This window comes from Panthera uncia, chromosome A2 (genome assembly GCF_023721935.1).
Source record: "Panthera uncia isolate 11264 chromosome A2, Puncia_PCG_1.0, whole genome shotgun sequence".
In the NCBI taxonomy this organism is placed as follows: Eukaryota; Metazoa; Chordata; class Mammalia; order Carnivora; family Felidae; genus Panthera; species Panthera uncia.
Genome location: NC_064816.1, coordinates 53036197 through 53054286, shown reverse-complemented (window position 1 = coordinate 53054286; position 18090 = coordinate 53036197). Strand labels below are relative to the sequence as shown.

The 18090-nt window shown below is 43.2% G+C and overlaps 1 protein-coding gene across 8 annotated transcripts in view; it reads left to right on the top strand.

The window, feature by feature from the left end:
- The window catches only part of CA2H3orf20 (chromosome A2 C3orf20 homolog), a 95043-nt gene that overhangs the window by 37773 nt on the left and 39180 nt on the right, over positions 1-18090 (top strand). For 5 of the 8 annotated variants that reach the window (XM_049641048.1, XM_049641051.1, XM_049641050.1 and 2 more), the window contains exons 9-13: positions 2052-2204; positions 2981-3101; positions 9057-9188; positions 14073-14187; positions 15540-15792. In XM_049641048.1, the coding sequence (XP_049497005.1) occupies positions 2052-2204; positions 2981-3101; positions 9057-9188; positions 14073-14187; positions 15540-15792 (774 nt within the window). Of the gene's footprint in view, positions 1-2051; positions 2205-2980; positions 3102-7599; positions 7688-9056; positions 9189-14072; positions 14188-15539; positions 15793-18090 lie in introns of all 8 variants that reach the window. The other 3 variants (XM_049641054.1, XM_049641053.1, XM_049641052.1) reach the window with 3 other exon arrangements.

The window sequence follows — 18090 nt, the reverse complement described above, 5'->3', positions numbered from 1 at the left end:
ATTATTGGCTTCCAATCCAATGACTGGTACCCTTAAGAAGAGAAAGCAGGGACCACAAAGAGGGAAGAAGACCATGTGATGACTGAGGCAGATATTAGAATTATGCATCTATAAACCAAGGAATGCTGAAGATTCTTGGCAACCACCAGAAACTACAGAGAGGCAAGGAAGGATTCTTCTTCACAGCCCCCAAGATCATGGTCCTGTCAACACCTTGATTTTAGACTTCTAACCTCCAAAACTGTGAGAGAATAAATTTCTGTTGTTCAGGTTATCAGGTTTGGCCTGGATGTTATAGCAGCCCCAAGAAACTAATACACTTGAGTATTATAATTGACAAGAAACAAGTTTGATTTAATACCAACTTAGGCTTAATAGTATATAAAACTCTGCTCCTATACAGCTCATCCTTCCTCGTTTATGTTGTTATCAGAAGTTACATCTTTATATGTGCATTGAGTGCCATTAACATAGATGTACGATTACTGTTTTGTGCATTTGTCTTTCAACTAATACAGAAAAAAAGAGGAATTATAAATCAAAATATAATAATACTGGTTTTATATTTACTTATATAAACACCTTTACTGGTGTTCTTTTTTTCTTTGTATGGCTTTAAGTTGCTGTCTAGTATCATTTCATTTCAGCCTGAAGAACTAGCATTTCTTGTAGGGTAGGTCTACTAGTGATGAACTCCCTCAGCTTTTATCTATGTGGAAAGCCTTAATTTCTTCTTAATTTTTGAAGGATAGTTTTTTTCAATATAGAATTCTTGGTTGGCAGTTTTTCTTTCAGCTCTTTAAATATTCTATCCCAGTGCCTCCTGGCCTCCATGTTTTCTGATAAGAAATTGCCCTTAACCTTATTAAAGATCCCATGTATATGATGAGTCTCTTTTCTCTTGCTGATTTCAAGATTCTCTCTTTGTCTTTTGGCAGTTTGATAATAATGTGTCTCAGTGTGACACTCTTTGAATTATTCTCCTTGGAATTTGTTGAGTTTCTTGATTGTGTAGATTCATGTCTTTCGTCAAATTTGTGGAACTTTCAGTCATTATTTCTTCTAATATTCTTTCTTCTCTTCTCTCTCTTGTCCTTCTGGAACTCCTGTTATGGATATGTTGATATGTTTGATGGTCTGCCATAGGTCTCTTAGGCTCTGTTAAATTTTCTTCATTCTTTTTAATTTGTGCTTCTCACACTGGATAAACCCAATTGATCTATCCTCAAGTTCACTGATTCTTCTGCTTCAATCTGCTGCTAAACCCAGCTAGTGACTTTTCATTCCAGTTATTGTACTATTCAGCTCCAGAATTTCTATTTGGTTACTACTTATGATTCCTATCTGTTTATCTCTTTTTCCCCCATTAATGGGAAACCCGTAAGAGGTTGAACCCCAGTGATAACCACTGAAAGTCTTCTGTCTGGGCACTACTGAAATTCCTACAGTAGCTGCCCACACCATGTTCCTATTTAGCTGAGACCAGTGCTTCTTGGAGTCACCTTAGTAGGAAATGAGCAGGGAAACATTGCCTGCTCTTCTAGACTGATCGTAAGGGAAGGCAGCCTGACAACATTAGAAATATCACTGGCTTCAGAATTCAGGTCCTGGTTCTGCCACTTCCTTGTGGTGTCACGTGGGGAAGATCATTTCTCTGGTCCTTGGATTTCTCATCTGTAGGGTGGCCAACTTGTCCTGGTTTGCCTGGGACTTTCCTGGTTTTAGCACTGAAAGTCCCACATCCCAAGAACCACCCCCCACCCGCACCCCCAGACACAGAGAGACACTACTCATCTCTGAGATGGAGATAGTACTACCTACCACAGGGTGGTTGTGAGGAATAGAAAGAAGATACAAGAAGGCACCTGGGGCATGGTTGGGTTCCATAGTCATTTAGTTGTTACTTATGCAAAGTGCAGGGAGGGTCTTTGAAGACTGGGAATGATGCACCAAATAGCTATCATTTTGACATGTAGACTTACTTTCCATGGAGCACCTGAAAGCAGAACCCGGAGAGTTTTCTGCTAGTTCTCCTTGACCATTTCTGCCAGCTATCCTTCTGGAAATATTGCCATGTGTCAGATCCCCACGTGCTGCAGAGGGAGAACCATCACCTGCCTCTTTAATGACACACCCAGCTTCTCCTTTCTGGCTCTGTTCAATGCTGAAGGCCAGGGCTGTGTTCACTACAACCTGAAGGCCCGGTGAGTTGGTTGGGGGAATCCTGGCCCCATCCTGGCACCATCTTTGATGGTGACAAAGGGAGGCACCATGGGAAAAGGAGGGGCCATCAATGTCCAGAGGTCTAGGAGGGCAGTGAGAAAGGGTTAAAGTAGGGCCTGCAGGTTGTAGGTATTTTGATGCCTGACCTTTGCTTGCTGGATCCATGTCATAGCAAAAGAGAGGGGCAATTCCCAAAGTCCTACTTCTCACTTATACCCCCAGGGCACTAAGATCTTGATTGTTGACTTGGATGGAATTCCTAGAAGAATTACTTAGCAGAGAAAATTTTTTTATACCAGGAGTAAGTGAAGGAGAGGCCATGGGTACCACTTCCGTGGGGTCTTTTAAGAGAGGCACATATTCTTGTCAGCCAAAAGCTGATTTTATTTTGGCCTTTCATGAGGAACTGTTCTCAGAAGGAATGACTCTTGCATTATAGATGTTCCATTTCCCATTTTGTCACCTGTATGCTCCAGCTTTTGGGCAACAGGACACACATTCTATTTCTTCCCCTGTTGGATGTGGCCCGAACCTCCATCATCTCTCAGACCTGCCCTCTATGACAGACATTCCAGTAGCATCAACAGGTGAAAGGGCCTAAGACCATATTAGGCAGAGGAAGTAAGGCTGCCTGCTGGACTTCATGGTTCCTTCAGCCCAAGACAGAGTCTCAGATCCCTGCCTTCCTGTAGCCTATAGTGATGAGGGCTTCCTTCAGGGGTCTGGCATCAACTTCTCACCTCTGAATTTCTCCTAGTTGCCCATTTGTCTTGGTCTTGGATGAGGAAGGTGGGACCACCAATGACTACAAGGGCTACGTAGTCCACAAGTGGAGCTGGACTTCCAAGACAGAGACTTTGCTCTCCCTGGAATATCAGGTGGGCATGGACAGCACAGGTGGGGTGGCTTTGGCAGTCTTCCTCAGACTGCCCAGCATTAAGAGTCATAGGGCTACCTGTAAGACAGGTGCTTTTCCCTTAAGGAGCTTATGGTCTCATTCAGAGTTTCCCCAGTTGATGAACAGTGGTTGGGAGCTGGCTGAGGTAAACTTTTCACCAGTCTACAGTAACTGTTGGCTGCCATACTGACTTTCTTAGTAATATCCCTCCTTTTTTATTTTTATTATTTTTAATATTACTACATTTTGATGGTTAAATGCCCTTCACTTTATGAAATAACTGTTATAGTAGTTGCTGTCTTTATTTTTGATGCCTATACATGGCAATAAGAAAAGTTAGCAATTCTATGTTGGTCTTCTCAGCTTCTGTTTTATAATGTTACTATGTCATGAAAGTCAAAGGTGGCTGACAAACACAAGCCCTTCTTTATTATTCATTTGATTACTCAGACAGCCACTCATCAAAGATTCATTAAATAATAAATTAGTGTGGAATTACTAATACTAAATAATAATGATAAATCTAATTTATTAATAAAGCAACTAAATGTGCTTGTTACTTTATCTAGAGCAGACTTTCTCATCCTTGGCAGAACTGGCATTTTGGGATAGATAAGTCTTTGTTATAACTATGCATTGTAGGATATTTACCAGCATCCATCAGATGCCAGTACTACCCACTCCCCAAACTGTGACAACCAAAAATATCTCCACACATTGCCACATGTCCCCTGGAGGAGAAAGTTGTTATTGATCGAGAATCACTGATCTGGGGGTAGAAAGATCAGCAAAGCCCCCCAAGGAATCCCAAAGTCCAGGAGAGTAATAAGAACACAGGATAGAGAAGAATAAGGGCTGTGAGAGAGAAGAAACAAGCTCATAGGGTTGGAATTCAGAGAAAGATCACAGAACATAGAATACACTCAAGGTGGCCTGATATTTAGAGCCTCAAGGTAAGGATTATGGACAGAAGTACTCTAGGAGTATGCGGTGGGGCTCAGGCACCCTACCCCTAATTGTCTGTCTTGTGCCCTTCCTGTTCATCCTCTAAATTGGCCACTGGATTCTCATCTTTGCATCCTAATTCCCATAGATCACACCTCTGCTCAGAAACATTCAATCTCTTAAATATATCTCATCTTTCCTATTAGGGAATAGACCTGAAGTGTTCTCCCTCCTCTCTCTACCAATCCAAATTTCCCCTCCTTCACAGCCCTGCTCATACCTCCCCTCCATCATGGCACTGCAGCCCACATCCATTTGTCTCTTCTCATAGTACTCACAGTCTGGGTTAGTTATTTGATAATTAGTCATGCAGTGAAGAGGTCCTCAGCTCTGGTTGCTTATCAGAACCACCTATGGAACTTTAAAAAATGCAGATCCCCAGGCATAGCCTCAGAGAGATTCTGATTCAGGTGGTCTGTCAAGAATGCTAGATTTCTGTAGTTGTCACAAGTACTTCTGATGCTTGGCCAGGTCTGAGATTGTCAATCTAGGGGTATATTGAATTGTTGCCTTAATATTAAACTTTTTCCAGCTCTATGAAAAGTTTATAATCCATAAAGATTATAAATTGGTGGCAGACAGGCACCATGTTTTATGTATCAGTGTGACCAAGTGGACAGAGAGCTGGAATGAGAGTCTAAGAAGCCATGTGTAGTGCCAGCCTTGCCGACTCTGGCTGTGAAGCTTTGTGAAAATCACTCAGCTCCTGAGTATTGGTTGCCTCATCAATACAAAGTGCTTTTGTGAGAACTAAATAAAATAATGGCGGGGAAGTTGCTTTGACATCACTAAAGTGTTTTGGCAGTGTAGTTCTGTTCATTGTTCTGTCCCCTGGAGCTGCATCTAGAAATGCATAACAAGGGCTAGTGCAGTCAGGAGTGGTCTGAAAGATGAGGTGTCCCTTGAATTGTAATGTGAACATGTGTGCATATGATTCATGTAGATAGAAGGAAGGGAGAGTATTCTGAGTAGAAGGAATAGCATCTGTAAAGACTTGGAGTTGGGACTCTGTATGGCATCACAGGTGCTTCTTGGGGCACCTGGGTGGCTCTGTCAGTTAAGCATCTGACTTCGGCTCAGGTCATGATCTCACAGTTTGTGAGTTTGAGTCCCACGTCGGGCTCTGTGCTGACAGCTCAGAGCCTTGGAGCCTGCTTCAGATTCTGCGTCTCCCTCTCTCTCTGCCCCTCCCCCACTCATGTCCTGTCTTTCTGTCTCTTTCTTTCTCAAAAATAAACATTAAAAAATTTTTTTATTAAAATAAAAAGTTCACAGGTGCTTCTTGTAAAAGAAAGAGGGAGCGGGAGGTGTATCTTCTGTGGGGTGGAGGTAAGAGGTATTGGATGTTAGGCTGAGGAATTTGCTTATTGTCTTGCAGACTGCATTGGACAGTTTGTTTTCACCCAGATATTCACCATTTCCAGGGTTTTGCATTCCTCTGAAAATCCAAGTTTCCCCATAGTATAATTTCTCTTCAGCCTGAATAAGTTCCCTTAGTATTTATTGAAGTGTGCAGATCTGCTGGCAACAAATTCTGTTTGCTTTAATATGAAAAAATATCTTTATGAAAGGATATCTTTGCTGGGTGTGGAATTCTGGGTTAACAGAATTTTTTTTTTCCTTCCGGCATTTTAAAGATGCTGTTCCACTGTGTATATCCTCTAAAGTTTATGATGAGAAGTCTGTAGTTACTCAAATCCTTGTTCATTTTCTCTAGCTGCTTTCAAGATTTCTTCTTTAATTTGATTTTCTAAGTTTGACTATGATGTGTCCAGGTGTGGTTGCCTTTGTTCTGTTGGAGGTTTACTTGAATTTGTAAATTCATGTCTTTCACCCAATTTGGGAAATCTTCTGTCATTATTTTAGGGGAAAATGTGCTCAATCTCTCTCTTTTCCCCCAGACTCCAATTATGTTTTTTTTAATAGCTTTTAATATTGTCTCAATATACTCCTTCTTTCTTCTTGTCCTATTTTCTTCTCTTCTCAGATTGAATAATTTCTATAGATCTATCTCCCAAGTTCATTGATTTTTATTCTGACATCTTCATTCTGCTATTATGCTAATCTAATCCTGTGAATTTTTTTATTTCAAATATGTATTTTCCAGTCTAGAATTTCCACTGAAGTTTTTTTTTTATATTGTCTATTTCTGTGCTGAGATTTCCTATTTTTTCCATTATTACAAATATAATTTCCTTGGCTTCATTGAGTACAGTTAAATTAGCTGCCTTAAAGTTCTTGTCTAATAATTTCAACATCTGGGACATACCAGACAGGATTGGTTATCTGTTATTTTTGAGAATAGCTCACACTTTACTAGTTCTTTACATGTTGAGTACTTTTGGATCACTGACATTGTATAGGTTATCTGAGGATCTATGGATTGTGGAGTCTGAATTCTGATGTATTTCTCTGAAGAGTGTTAACAGTTTTGTTTTAGCAGGCAGTGAACTTGGTTAGACTCATGTCCCAAACTTTGTCTTACCACGGTGGGCAGGAGCTCACATCTCAGTTCAGCTTTTCTGATTCCCTAGCAGTTAGCTGTCTTGAGTCTTCACTACTCATGCATGGTTCAGTGATTAGCCAGGGATATGGATGGTTTATTCATAGGATTTGGGCGTCTATTTCTTTGGCACTGTCCCTTCTGGAATTTTTTCCTTACTTTTTTGTGATTATAATTTCCACAGGTTTAGTCCTTTGGTTCTCTGGGCCAGAAAGATGGTAGTGTTTTGGCCATGACTGCAGTTTGCCTTCAGGCTAAAACTGTAGAGTGGAAATTCATCCCATGCTAGCCCTTTCTTTTAAGTTTTGATTCTTCAAAATTTGCCTGCTTTTGTTTATTCATCAGAGCCTTTGGGTCATTGGGTTTTTTTTTTTTTTTTGTATTTTTTTTCAAGTTCTGTGGGAGGGTCAGCCTGTTGGGAGCTGACTCAGCTATACTGGAAGTATAGTATAACCAGCCGGTTAGTTTCTAAGTTGATGGCTGGCATGCTCTGTCCAGCATTTGTGTGGAAAGCTGACTAGTAAGGGAAAGATCAGTGGATGGGATAGTACAAAGACTGGTTATGGAGTTACTAGTCAGGTCTGACACGATGAAGGGCAGCAGCAATATATTTTAAAGGAGCCATTTCAATAGAAGGATTCAGTGACATTCAGGCACAGGCTATAGGGATAAATGAGAGGAAAGAGAAGTATAGATGACTCCACAGTGGAGTATGTGCTTGGGTGGAAACAGAAATTTCTGAAGGATCGGACATCAATATAGTTTTAGATGTGCTGATTTGGCTCAGTGCCTTTTGTGACCTAATCCTCGCTAAGGGTGAGAGATTAGAGAGGACAGATATATGTGATAGACTGGCTCATGAACTCCCAAGAAGATGAGCAGTGAATGAACTTGTAGAGAAATCATCCAGGAAGCAGGGATAATAAATAAAAGTTGTACTGTGCTAAGACTTGTGCATGTTTTACCCCAGGAAATCTGCTCAGTCCCCTAGGATAAAGCTTCTGTTACTGTCCCCAGGCTCGGAGAAGCCAACCAATTTGCCTAAAATTGCTCCTCTGGTAAGTAGCTACACTGGGATTTGAACCCTGTCCAGCTGTAGCACTTAAGCTGTCAACCACAGCTCTCTACTACAGTCTCTAGAAGGAGAACAGGAGAGGGTAGGGTTTTTTCCTGAGTGGAAGTGATCAACAAATTTGAAGATGTCAAAAGGCTTGGCAAGAAGACAGCCATGGAGTAAATATTTTCTAGGTGCTGGAAAGTACTAGCATTCAGACTGCAGAGTATAAGGAAGGGATTCAGTGGTGAGGAAATTGAGTGTAGACCTTGGGGCCAACAAGTAGGATAGTAGAAGTAAATGGAAGAAGTGAAATGAAGAGTATTTGCTTAGTTCAGAGGAGTCCTTGGGTACATGTAGGTCAGGGACTTTGAAAATGGAAGAACACGTCACCACACAGGTACCTACATAGGTAGGGCCACTGTGTATACATAACTCTCTGTACACAAGAACCATCCAGGGACCTCACACTGGAGTTGTGCTGACACATCCTGACAGTATCTGCTCTTGTGTGTGATGGGTCATTGTCACTTCCATAATCTTTATCTCATTTGAACCTAATATTAGCCTTTCACCTATTTCCTGTTGAGGAATTTGAGCTTCAGAGAAGGTCAGTAGTTTGCTAATAGAGGCAGAACTCAGACTTACTTCTAGAACACAAAATTCTCAGAAAGGAGTGAGTTGCTATAAAGGCAGCTCATCCTCTCCCTGTTCCTATCTGGCATTGCTACATAGAAAATCCCACCCTTTTGGAAGTGATTTTAAAAAGGGGCGGGGGTGGGTAGGTTCCTTTGGCTCCTCTTCAGGGGAAGAGTAGTGACATATGTGGTGATTGAGGAGAGAAGACTGAGTATGTGTGGCTCAGCCCCTGCTGGGTTCCCTTTTGTCATCTGCCCACCCACCTGTGGAGGGGTGCATTCTGATGCCTCCTGCCATGTTGTCAGCTTCCTGAGGCAGCTCTGCATGCTCTAGACCAAGGTTCATAGTCAGAACTGGTGCCTGGGTGGACACGTTGTCTGATTCAGATATAGTGTAGGCTTATGACCCAAGCTGCATTTCCACCCAACTCTACTAGAACCAAAGCTGATTCGCCTATAGACTCCTATGTCTCTTTCACAGTTGGTTCCAAGCTTGGGCTGGAAAGTGAAGGGGCAGGGGTAGGAAGGCATCAGTTACTTTTTCTGCCAATCCCCCAAAGAGAGACTGGCATTCTTTCTTCTCCATGAAAGCTAAATTCCAACATAAGAACTGGAAAGATCTTACAGCTATCTCAGTCCCAAGCCAGGAAGGATTTTATGCTTTGTGGAGAGTAAGGAGTGGGGTATGGATAATAGAAGCAGAGATCCACTAAGTATTGGTTTCTTCATCTTCAGGTGAATGAACAAATTAAGCTGACGGTTCTGAGCCAGGACTCCATCATAGTCACCTTCACCTCCCTAAATGAGACAATAACACTCTCTGTTTCAGCCAACAATTGTCCGCATGGAGTAGCGCAGGATAAACAGGTAAGCCAAAGCAGACCAGGTCCCCAGGCCTGACCCCAGGGTATCTCAATGTGAATTGCCACCCCATATTTCAATGCCTATGCTCCCCCTCTTCCTCCACCCCTGCCCTAGGCAGGGCCCTAGCTCTTTCTCTGACTAATGGACTCCTACCCATCATCATTCACTACCTGATGTTAGTACCATCTTCTCCGTGAAACTTCTACCTGTTAGAAGTCTTTCAATTGTGATTGTATCCAATGCAGATTAGCTTAAACATAAAGACAGACTGTATTGGCTCAGTAAACTGAAAAGTCTATCAGTAAGCAGCTTTAGGCACGGGTGAATCCAGGATCTCAAATGATTCCATCAGATCTTCCCATCTCTTGGCTCTGCTTTCCATTTTGTTGGTTTCGTTCTCAGAGAGTTTCTCTCCTTATGGTAACAAGATTGTCATGGGCATCTCTGGGCTTGGTATTCTATGAGCTTTGTTCTTCCTAGGAGAAAGAGGGCTTCTCTTTCCTAAGTGCTTCAGTAGAACACCAACATTGCTGCCTCTGCTTAAAATGGCCCCCATGGCCAGGAGCGCATGTTGCTCTCACAGGCTAGGCTCAAGTGTCACGTCCATCCTGAGAGCCAGGGCATGATCAGCCCCAGGTATACCACCTGCATGATGGATGAGGCAGGAACATCATGGCGCTGTTACCAGAAGAGAGAGAGATGATACTGGAATGAATTACTACCAACGTGTGATGATGACCCTCTCCACCACCCCCTTTCCCATCCCAAGGAGAGTCTACTTCTCCCTCTGCTCAGCCCTCCCAGTCATGACTCATCTCTATTCTAGCACTCCTTTATTTATAAGCCTATCTTCTCTACCAGATTGGGAATTTCCTATGGTTCCTACTGATGTCTGTTTCACCAGAGCCCCAGCACAAGGACTGCTTCAAATTAAGTACTTACTAAGTATTTGTTGGTGGGTGAGCAAACAGTGGAGACTAGAAGCTCACTTCTTCCATTTGCTGTGTCTTCATGGATCTTTATATGTACCTGGTCCCTAGTCAACATTGTGGAGCGAGATTGGAGAGGATAGAGAGGATCAGAGGACACCCCTGAGGGTGTTTACAGTCTAGTAGGGAACAGTTGACATATACCTTGAGACTGGGATAACCAAGGGCTCATTAATGGAGCAGACCACTTGCATTGCACAGAGTGCTTTGCTGGGATTCCACTGGGGAAGCCTCCTTGGAACAGTAGCAGGAGGACCACACCTCCCAGTTTCCCCAGGGCCAGTCCCAGTTTATACCTGCCAGCCCGGAGGAATTGTTAATAGCATCCCCTTTCACTCTCAATAGTGTCCAGGTTTGCGTGATCAGTTATATGACCATCCAGAGGGCAGTTCACCCTCCCCGTGTTCCTCTCTGGAGCTGAGCAAGGCTCTTGTGCCGCAGGGGCATTTGCCACCAAGGCTCATAGACTCACAAAGCTGACAGAGCCCATGAGGAGAAGCCAGCCCAAAGTTCTCACTTTACATGCAGACATGGAGGCAGGCATTTGCTAGGGGCCCATGCTATTTGAATAAGGCACGGAACACCTGTGTTTTTCTTGGAAGAGAGCATTGCACCTGTTTTTCACTGCCTTTTCATTTCAGCAGGATTTCAACTTCATTAATTCATTAAGTAATTCAGTAAACATTTATTAGCACTTGCAGTGTGCCAAGTTGGCTGCAGGGGATGTAGAAATGGAAGAAATCTCACTCCCTCTAGTCTCTAAGGTATCTTTGGTCTAATGGAAGGGGGCAAAAGCTTCAACAACCCTCTGTAATCCAGCTGGATTGGTGCAGTGTGCTAGGGAGGGGGCACTGTGGGAGTCACTGGGGTACTAGGAGAGAGTGTGTCAGTTAAAGGGACCTCATAGGAGCACCCAGGAAACTCAGATGCCTGTGACTTCAGGCTGCACTCATTACTTCAAAGAGCAAAAGAACCCCAGGGTTCTGACTCCATCTGGGCTAAGATGATGATCATGCTTATTGATGAGTCCACCCTGCCCATTTGGTTCCATGCTATTACTCTAAAAGTTGCTGTTATGTGACTAAGCACACACGATATATGAGGTCATATGTCTATATTTCTTAAAAAGCTTTTTCAGCTGTGTAAAAAAAAACGTGAGCTTACTTTTCTTACCAAAGGCAACGGGTATTAGAGAATTGTTCTTTCCCATAAAGTTGCAATAATGCTTCATTTTCCTGGCAACCTCTTGTCTGGCAATTGCTGCAGCCTGGATCATAGCTGAGAACCAGGATGTAAGCAATTAAAGAACCCCATGAACAGCCAAGCCAAGAGAGGTCACTCTATGTCCAAATACCAAACATGCCCTCTGGGACTAGGAAAGCCCCTTAGTAATTCAAGTCTTATTTTGTCTTACCTAAACGCAATCTTAGAAGCTAGACCTAGAAATCCAGAAGTCCACGACAGAGTCCTGTCTAATATGGTAGCCACAAGCCACAGATGGCTACTGAGCACTTGCAATGTGACAAGCCCAGATGGAGATGGGCCATAAGTGAAAATGCATGCTGCATTTCAAAGACTTGGCATGGAAAGAAAATGTAAAAATTTCTCATGAATAGTTTGATTCTATGTTAAAACCATCATTTTTTGATATATTGGGTTAGATAAAATAGTTATTAGGATTAACTTCACCTTTAAGAGCTTTTTTATGTGGCTACAGGAATGTTTACAACCACATGTGTAGCTTGTATTTTATTTGTGCTGGACCATGTGGTCTAGAAGGTGGCATCTTCATAAGGGAAGCTCACAGAGGCAGTTTGACAGTGTGGTAGAAACCTGGAAAGCTATTTAAAAGGGCATCATAACTCAAAAAGCACAATTGTCTTGGGGACATTTAGCATAGGGATAAGCAGACCAATACATTAAAACAGCTTCTGAAAACAGTGCTGTGTTCTAGTCTATAGTCATTGATATTGACCAAGAAGACTGACTTGCCATAAAAGTGACAAGGTAATAACCCTTTCTGTTTGAGAACACAGATTTCTGACTAGACAAACACCAATAAATGAGGAAATATCAACTTTATTGTAGGTAACACAATTCTCAAATGTTGACTTTAGCTGCCAAGTTAAGCATCTTGGAATATTTTTACATGAAATCCTAAGGTCCAAAAAATTGGTTCATCATAGATTCTTGGACCATCAGAGCTGCAAGGGGCCCCTGAGAATACTTGCTGATTGTGCGGGCTGGCCTAGGCTAGGAAGGGGCCATAGAGCCTTGGGCTAGTCCCTTCCCTTTCTGGGACTCAGTGTCCCCATCTTTATAGTGACATGTAAGGGCCTGCCTGGCTTCCACACACTCCCATCCTGGGACTTTTACAATCCATTCAACCTTTTCTAGGTCTGTGTGTTTGGGGCTAGTTATGACTCATCAGCAAAATCCATGGCAGTCTAGAAAAGCTGAGGGTGGGGATTAGGGTGGCCTCCTCCCACAAAGTTCCTGTCACTGAGAAGCTTATTAAATGGCTTCCCCAGACACCCATCACCTTGGAAGGAGCCACCTATCAGAGTGACAGGCAGGATGGCAGTCCTAGCTTTTACAGCCCTGCAGCCAGGCTTCTCACTAAATATTTCTATCAAGGCAGCACTTTGGAAGTGAGGCAACACCTCAATTTAAATGCTTTATTAGCCCAGAGTGCCACCTCAAAACCTTATTGGAAGCAGGCTGAGTATAAATTACAAATAAATAAATAAAATTAGCCCAGAAGCAGCAGCTGGGGCCAACAACCAGAAGGATGGTTGAAGCTTTGCTATTAATTGGGGCATCCTTTACAGAAGTCCTGACTGCAAGGCAAAGAAGAATCTATAGACTGACTTCGTCACACTTCAGAGAATCTGTCCCCCATCCATCCCATTCTCTCTACTTGAGGCTTCAATTCCACTGAAGAAAATTTTTTCTGCAACTGCTCTGTATTAAGCAGGAGATATAGAAAGCAAAGATCCTGCCTTGGAGGGGCCAGTCACACTGAGAGATAAAGAAAGTACAAAATGGCCAGGCCCAGGGTGGAAAGGACAGCAATGGGCCCTTATGCTGGTTTAGCATGGAGAGCACTTCCCCTGGCTGAGGAAATCAACAAAGGCTTCCTGGAGAAAAGGTCAGACCCCGACTGTCATGAACTCCGAGATCTGAACCTCATTCCACATGCCTCTGAAATGCTGTAGCAGAGGTAGAGGTTGAACGGTGGGGCAGCCCCAGCAAAGGCCTCACTGTCCTACAGAGGGCCTCAGAGCCAGAATGGCCTTTCAGGGTAGTCCTGAACTGAGGCAAGAGGCCTGGGCCTTTGTGCCCTACAGGAACCAATCTACATAAGCTTGATCACAGTTTCTCATCTGAGATGTCCTGGCAGCTGTAGGGGACAAAGGGACTCTGGGGAATGCATATAGAGGGGGACTGGCAGCAAGGACTCCAAAGAGGCCCTTGTCTACTAGTTATTCATAATGCAACAAGCATTAATTGAGCACCTTCTGCATGACAGGCACTCAGACACCAAAGAGACCAAGATCCGGTCCCTGCCCTTGAAGAGCTTACAGTCCAGTGGGGGAGACAGCCTCATATGCATCCAGTTACTTCATAAAGGGCTAACTTTTGACTTCAGGCTACATAGAGAGCAAGGAACAGTTTTGCTCCATGGAGAGAAGTCCTCCCACAAGGGGACATTTGAGTCAGGTTGGGCTGATGTGCAGGAATTCACTGAGTGCAGGGGGAGAGGGCTGTGTCCCAGGCAGAGGGGACAGCACATCCTCCAAGCTGGAGCAAGGCCTAGTTGTTGGTGGGCTGGGCCAATGGCTCCTGGGCTCCTGGTGGGGAGGCAACAATGCTCTCCCCCTTGGCCTCTCCCCAGCTGCTGACCCGCATGGACGACAAGATGTCTAAGATGAGCCGAGCCCTAGTGGGGATCAAGAAGCGGTTTCAAAAGACAGTGTCACAGTTTATGAATTCTGTCTTGTTGGCAGCAGGTAAGGAGCAGAAAAGTAGAGTGATGCCTGTCAGATAACTTCCTAAATCCTGGGTCACCTGCAAGGCATCTCTGAGGACAGCTTTTTACCACCTGGGGAGGTGGGTGGGCAGGGCGACCTCCTCATCAGTAGATGGGGTAACAAGGTTCAGGCTCCCAAAGCAAGGGTACTTGCTCAGGGCCATGTCTCAAGTAGTGGTGGCCTTTGCCACCTTCAGTTTTCTGAGCATGGTCCAATGTGTCCTCAGTGTCTCCTGTGGTTGTCTTATTTTCCTGGACCTCCCATCATTGTTCTATAACTCTCTCTGTCCCCATCTGGTTCACCTTTCAACTCTCCCATATTCCCATCCATCCATTTGTATACCCTGTTCCTCTCCTTGCGGACAATCTCAGTAGAAGGGAAAAAAGCAGCCAGCTCACCAGTCTGTCCTTGTTAGGCCACAGGGTTCCCCCTGGGGCCAGCCTGGTGACCTCAAAACTGTTCCCACATCTAGACTTTCTTCCTGCTGTTGGGCCTGGGGACAGAGGAACAGTGACTTCCATTCCATGCCACCCTGGCTGGGCACCAGGGGGCTGTGTTCCAAGGAGTTTTTCCTCATCCCTAAAGACTCAGTTCAACTGTACTCCTCCTCCAGAAAGCCTTCCCTGGTTCCCTAAGCTGAATGAGTCATATGCTCCTTTGGGTTCCCACAGCATATGTAAAATGTGCTCTAATTATAAATCTTACTACCTAGCATTATGAATAGTTCTTTGTTTGTCCATCCCCCCTGTATCCCTGCTAGGAGTTCTCAGAGGCAGGGAACCCTGTTTTGGGTCATCTCTATATGTCTAGCATCCAATAAACATCTGGTAAGTGAATGAAGGAATGAAAGGTCCCGGGCCTCAGAAGTTTTCAAGTCTAGTAGGAAAAGCAAAACAAGAATACAAATAAACACAACAAAGAAAGTAGATGGAAACTACTTAAATCTGGAGATATAGGGAACAGCATTCTCAGGGAAGAGAACAGCATGGATGCATTGTATACCCAGCCTCTATGAGTGCTGTGGAGGACACAGAACTGAATGAAACGCAGGCTCCTTGGCAGAAGAGGGATCTCAGCTGGGTCTTGACAAACGAGTAGAAATAAGATTGATTTGTTCTTACATTTCAGCCAGCATTTACCAATCCACTAACTGTACTGGGGTGGAGTTCTATGCCAGACAGCAGAAGGGAGGTGACCTGGCTTGCGAGTGTGTGAGAGTGGAGGAGTGGAGGGGAAGATGAGCTGAAGGGCTGCTCATGTGCAGAGCCTCATAGCAGGGCAGGGAAGGCCGGGCCATGAGGGAGAGTGACAGCCATGTCTTCTGTTAACAGGCCTATTCACCATAGAATACCCGGTTAAGGAAGAGGCACAAAGCAATCGAACCAAGGTGAAATCGGGTACCTATGTCGAGCGAGGCCCCAAGCCAAGTTTATACTCAGGAGAAGTCGTTTTATTACGATCTCGGTCAGCCCGACCTGAATCCTCAGTTGGAGAGTCTTCAAGGGAAGAGCATGGGTCCGTTTCTGTGAGCCCCACTCGGAGGAAGACCATCAAGACCCAAGCCAAAGCCATGATCACACCCAGGTAGGCTTGGGCCTTCATTGCTTCTGGCCTCCATGTGTCAGACATGGTGATGGGCGGTGGGCACACCATGAAGAACGAAACAGATGAGGCCCTTCCCTCTTGGAGCAGAAATTTTAGGGGTGTGAGAAGATAGACAATAAATACAAGAAGAGTTGAAGTCATTTTACGTAGTGATACAGGCTAGGAAGAAAGTAAATCAGGGTCACCTTAAAGCAGAGGTTGGCAACGTAGGGCCATTCACCAAATCTAGCCCCACCACCTACCTTTTTATAAGTGAAGAAGAGTTTTTAGCTTTTTAGATGCTTAGGGGGGAAAGATCAAAAGAAGAGTATTTTATGACATGTGAAATGATATAAAGTTTAAATATCAGTGTCCATAAGTAAGGTTTTGTTGGAATAGCCACACCCACTCATTTACATATTGCCTGTAGTTACTTTCCCTAAGACAGAAATGTTGAGTAATTATGACTAAGACCATCTGGCCTGCAAAGACTAGAATATTTACTATCTGGCTCTTTATGGAAAATTTTGACTAATGCCAGGGGTGGAGAGTGACTGAGAAGTCTGGGGAAGGTGCTAAATTAGATAGTCAGTGAAGGCAGTTCTGAGGAGGTGATATTTAAATGGGGACCCACGATGGGCATTGAGGAGGGCACCTGTGGGGATGAGCACTGGGTGTTGTATATGAGCCATGAATCATGGGAATCCACTCCCGAAACTAAGAGCACACTGTATGCACTGCATGTTAGCTAACTTGACAAGAAATTTAGAAAAAAAAGAATAATTTTTACTATATTACCTTAAAGAAAATAAATGAGGAACCACGACGAGAAATAGGTAGGCACAGAGAAGGACAGGGAAGGGTTAGCAGGCAGAGGATAGAGCAAGTATAGAGACCTGTGACAAGAACAAGTTAGGTATGTGCTAGGGAAAGTAAGAAGGCCAGTGAAGAGCATGTTGATGAAGAGGGGAGATGGCTGTAAATTGAGGACAGAGAGGTAGCCAAGAGCCATATCAGGTGACCTTGTTAGTGTTATAGGAAATCATTCCATAACTTTAAGACAGCAAGTGACACCATCAGATTTATGGGTTTTTAAACTTTAAAGAATAGATAAAATACATGTCTTTTCTATTTGTCTGTTTTAATTTTATATACTATCAATTAATATATATTTTCTATATATATAAAAATACATAAAAATGAACAAATCCTGAGTGCATATAGCTCAGTGCATATCACAAAGTGAACATACCCTATAATCAAATCAAGAAATAGAACATTACCAGCTCCTTAGAAATACCCTCTTGTCCCCTCCCACAGCTTCCTCCCCAAAGGGAAGAGTTCTAGCTTTGTAGATTAGTGTTTGTGTTCATTTTAACTTTATTGAAATGGAACTACAGTATTCAGTATGTAACTGGCATCTAGCCTCTTTTGCTCAACTATTATAATTATCAGTTGTGTGTAGCAGTGTTTTGCTCATTTTCATTGCTGTATGATAACCTATTTTTGAATACACTACAAATTATGCATTCTAATGTTAATGGATATCTGGGTTGCTTACAGTTTTGGTAATAGCAAACTGCACCAGTGTTAGCATGTGTCCTTAATTATTGTTGGTATATGCCTGGATGTGATATTGCTGGCCTAGGGTAGTAGGTACATGTCCCACTTCCTGTGGGACTGCCCATATTCTAGAGTGGTGGTATTGAGTGTCACTCCCACCAGTTCCAGTGGCTCCCCATCCTCACTAATGCTTGGCATTGCCAGTCATTTTAATTACAATATGGGTTTTCATTGTGTTTCCCTGGTGACTGTCGAGGTTGAGCACCGTTTTGATTGTGCATTGACCATTTTGTATATTCTCTTTTATAAGGTGCCTGTTTAGCTCCCTTGTCCGTTTTTGTACTAGTCATTCGCCTTTTCTTGATTTATATTTTGGAGTTCTTCATATGTTGTGGGTACAAGACTTTTGTCCATTATACACGTTGCAAACGATCTTATGTTTACTCTGGTAATGGTGTCTATTGAGGAACAGAAGTTGGAAAATTTTAATGTCCTATTTTCAATATTTTTCTTTATAATTAGCTTTTTATATCCTATTCAAGAACTTTCCTATTCAGAGAACATGACAATATTCAACAAAGTAACTTTCCTAGTTAACTTTTTTGTTTTTACTTTTACATTACATCTGTCCTCCACTTGGAGATTTCTGTAGTGATGTGAAATAGGAGCCAACTTTTAATCTTTTCCATCTATATCTATATCTATATCTATATCTATATCTATATCTATATCTAT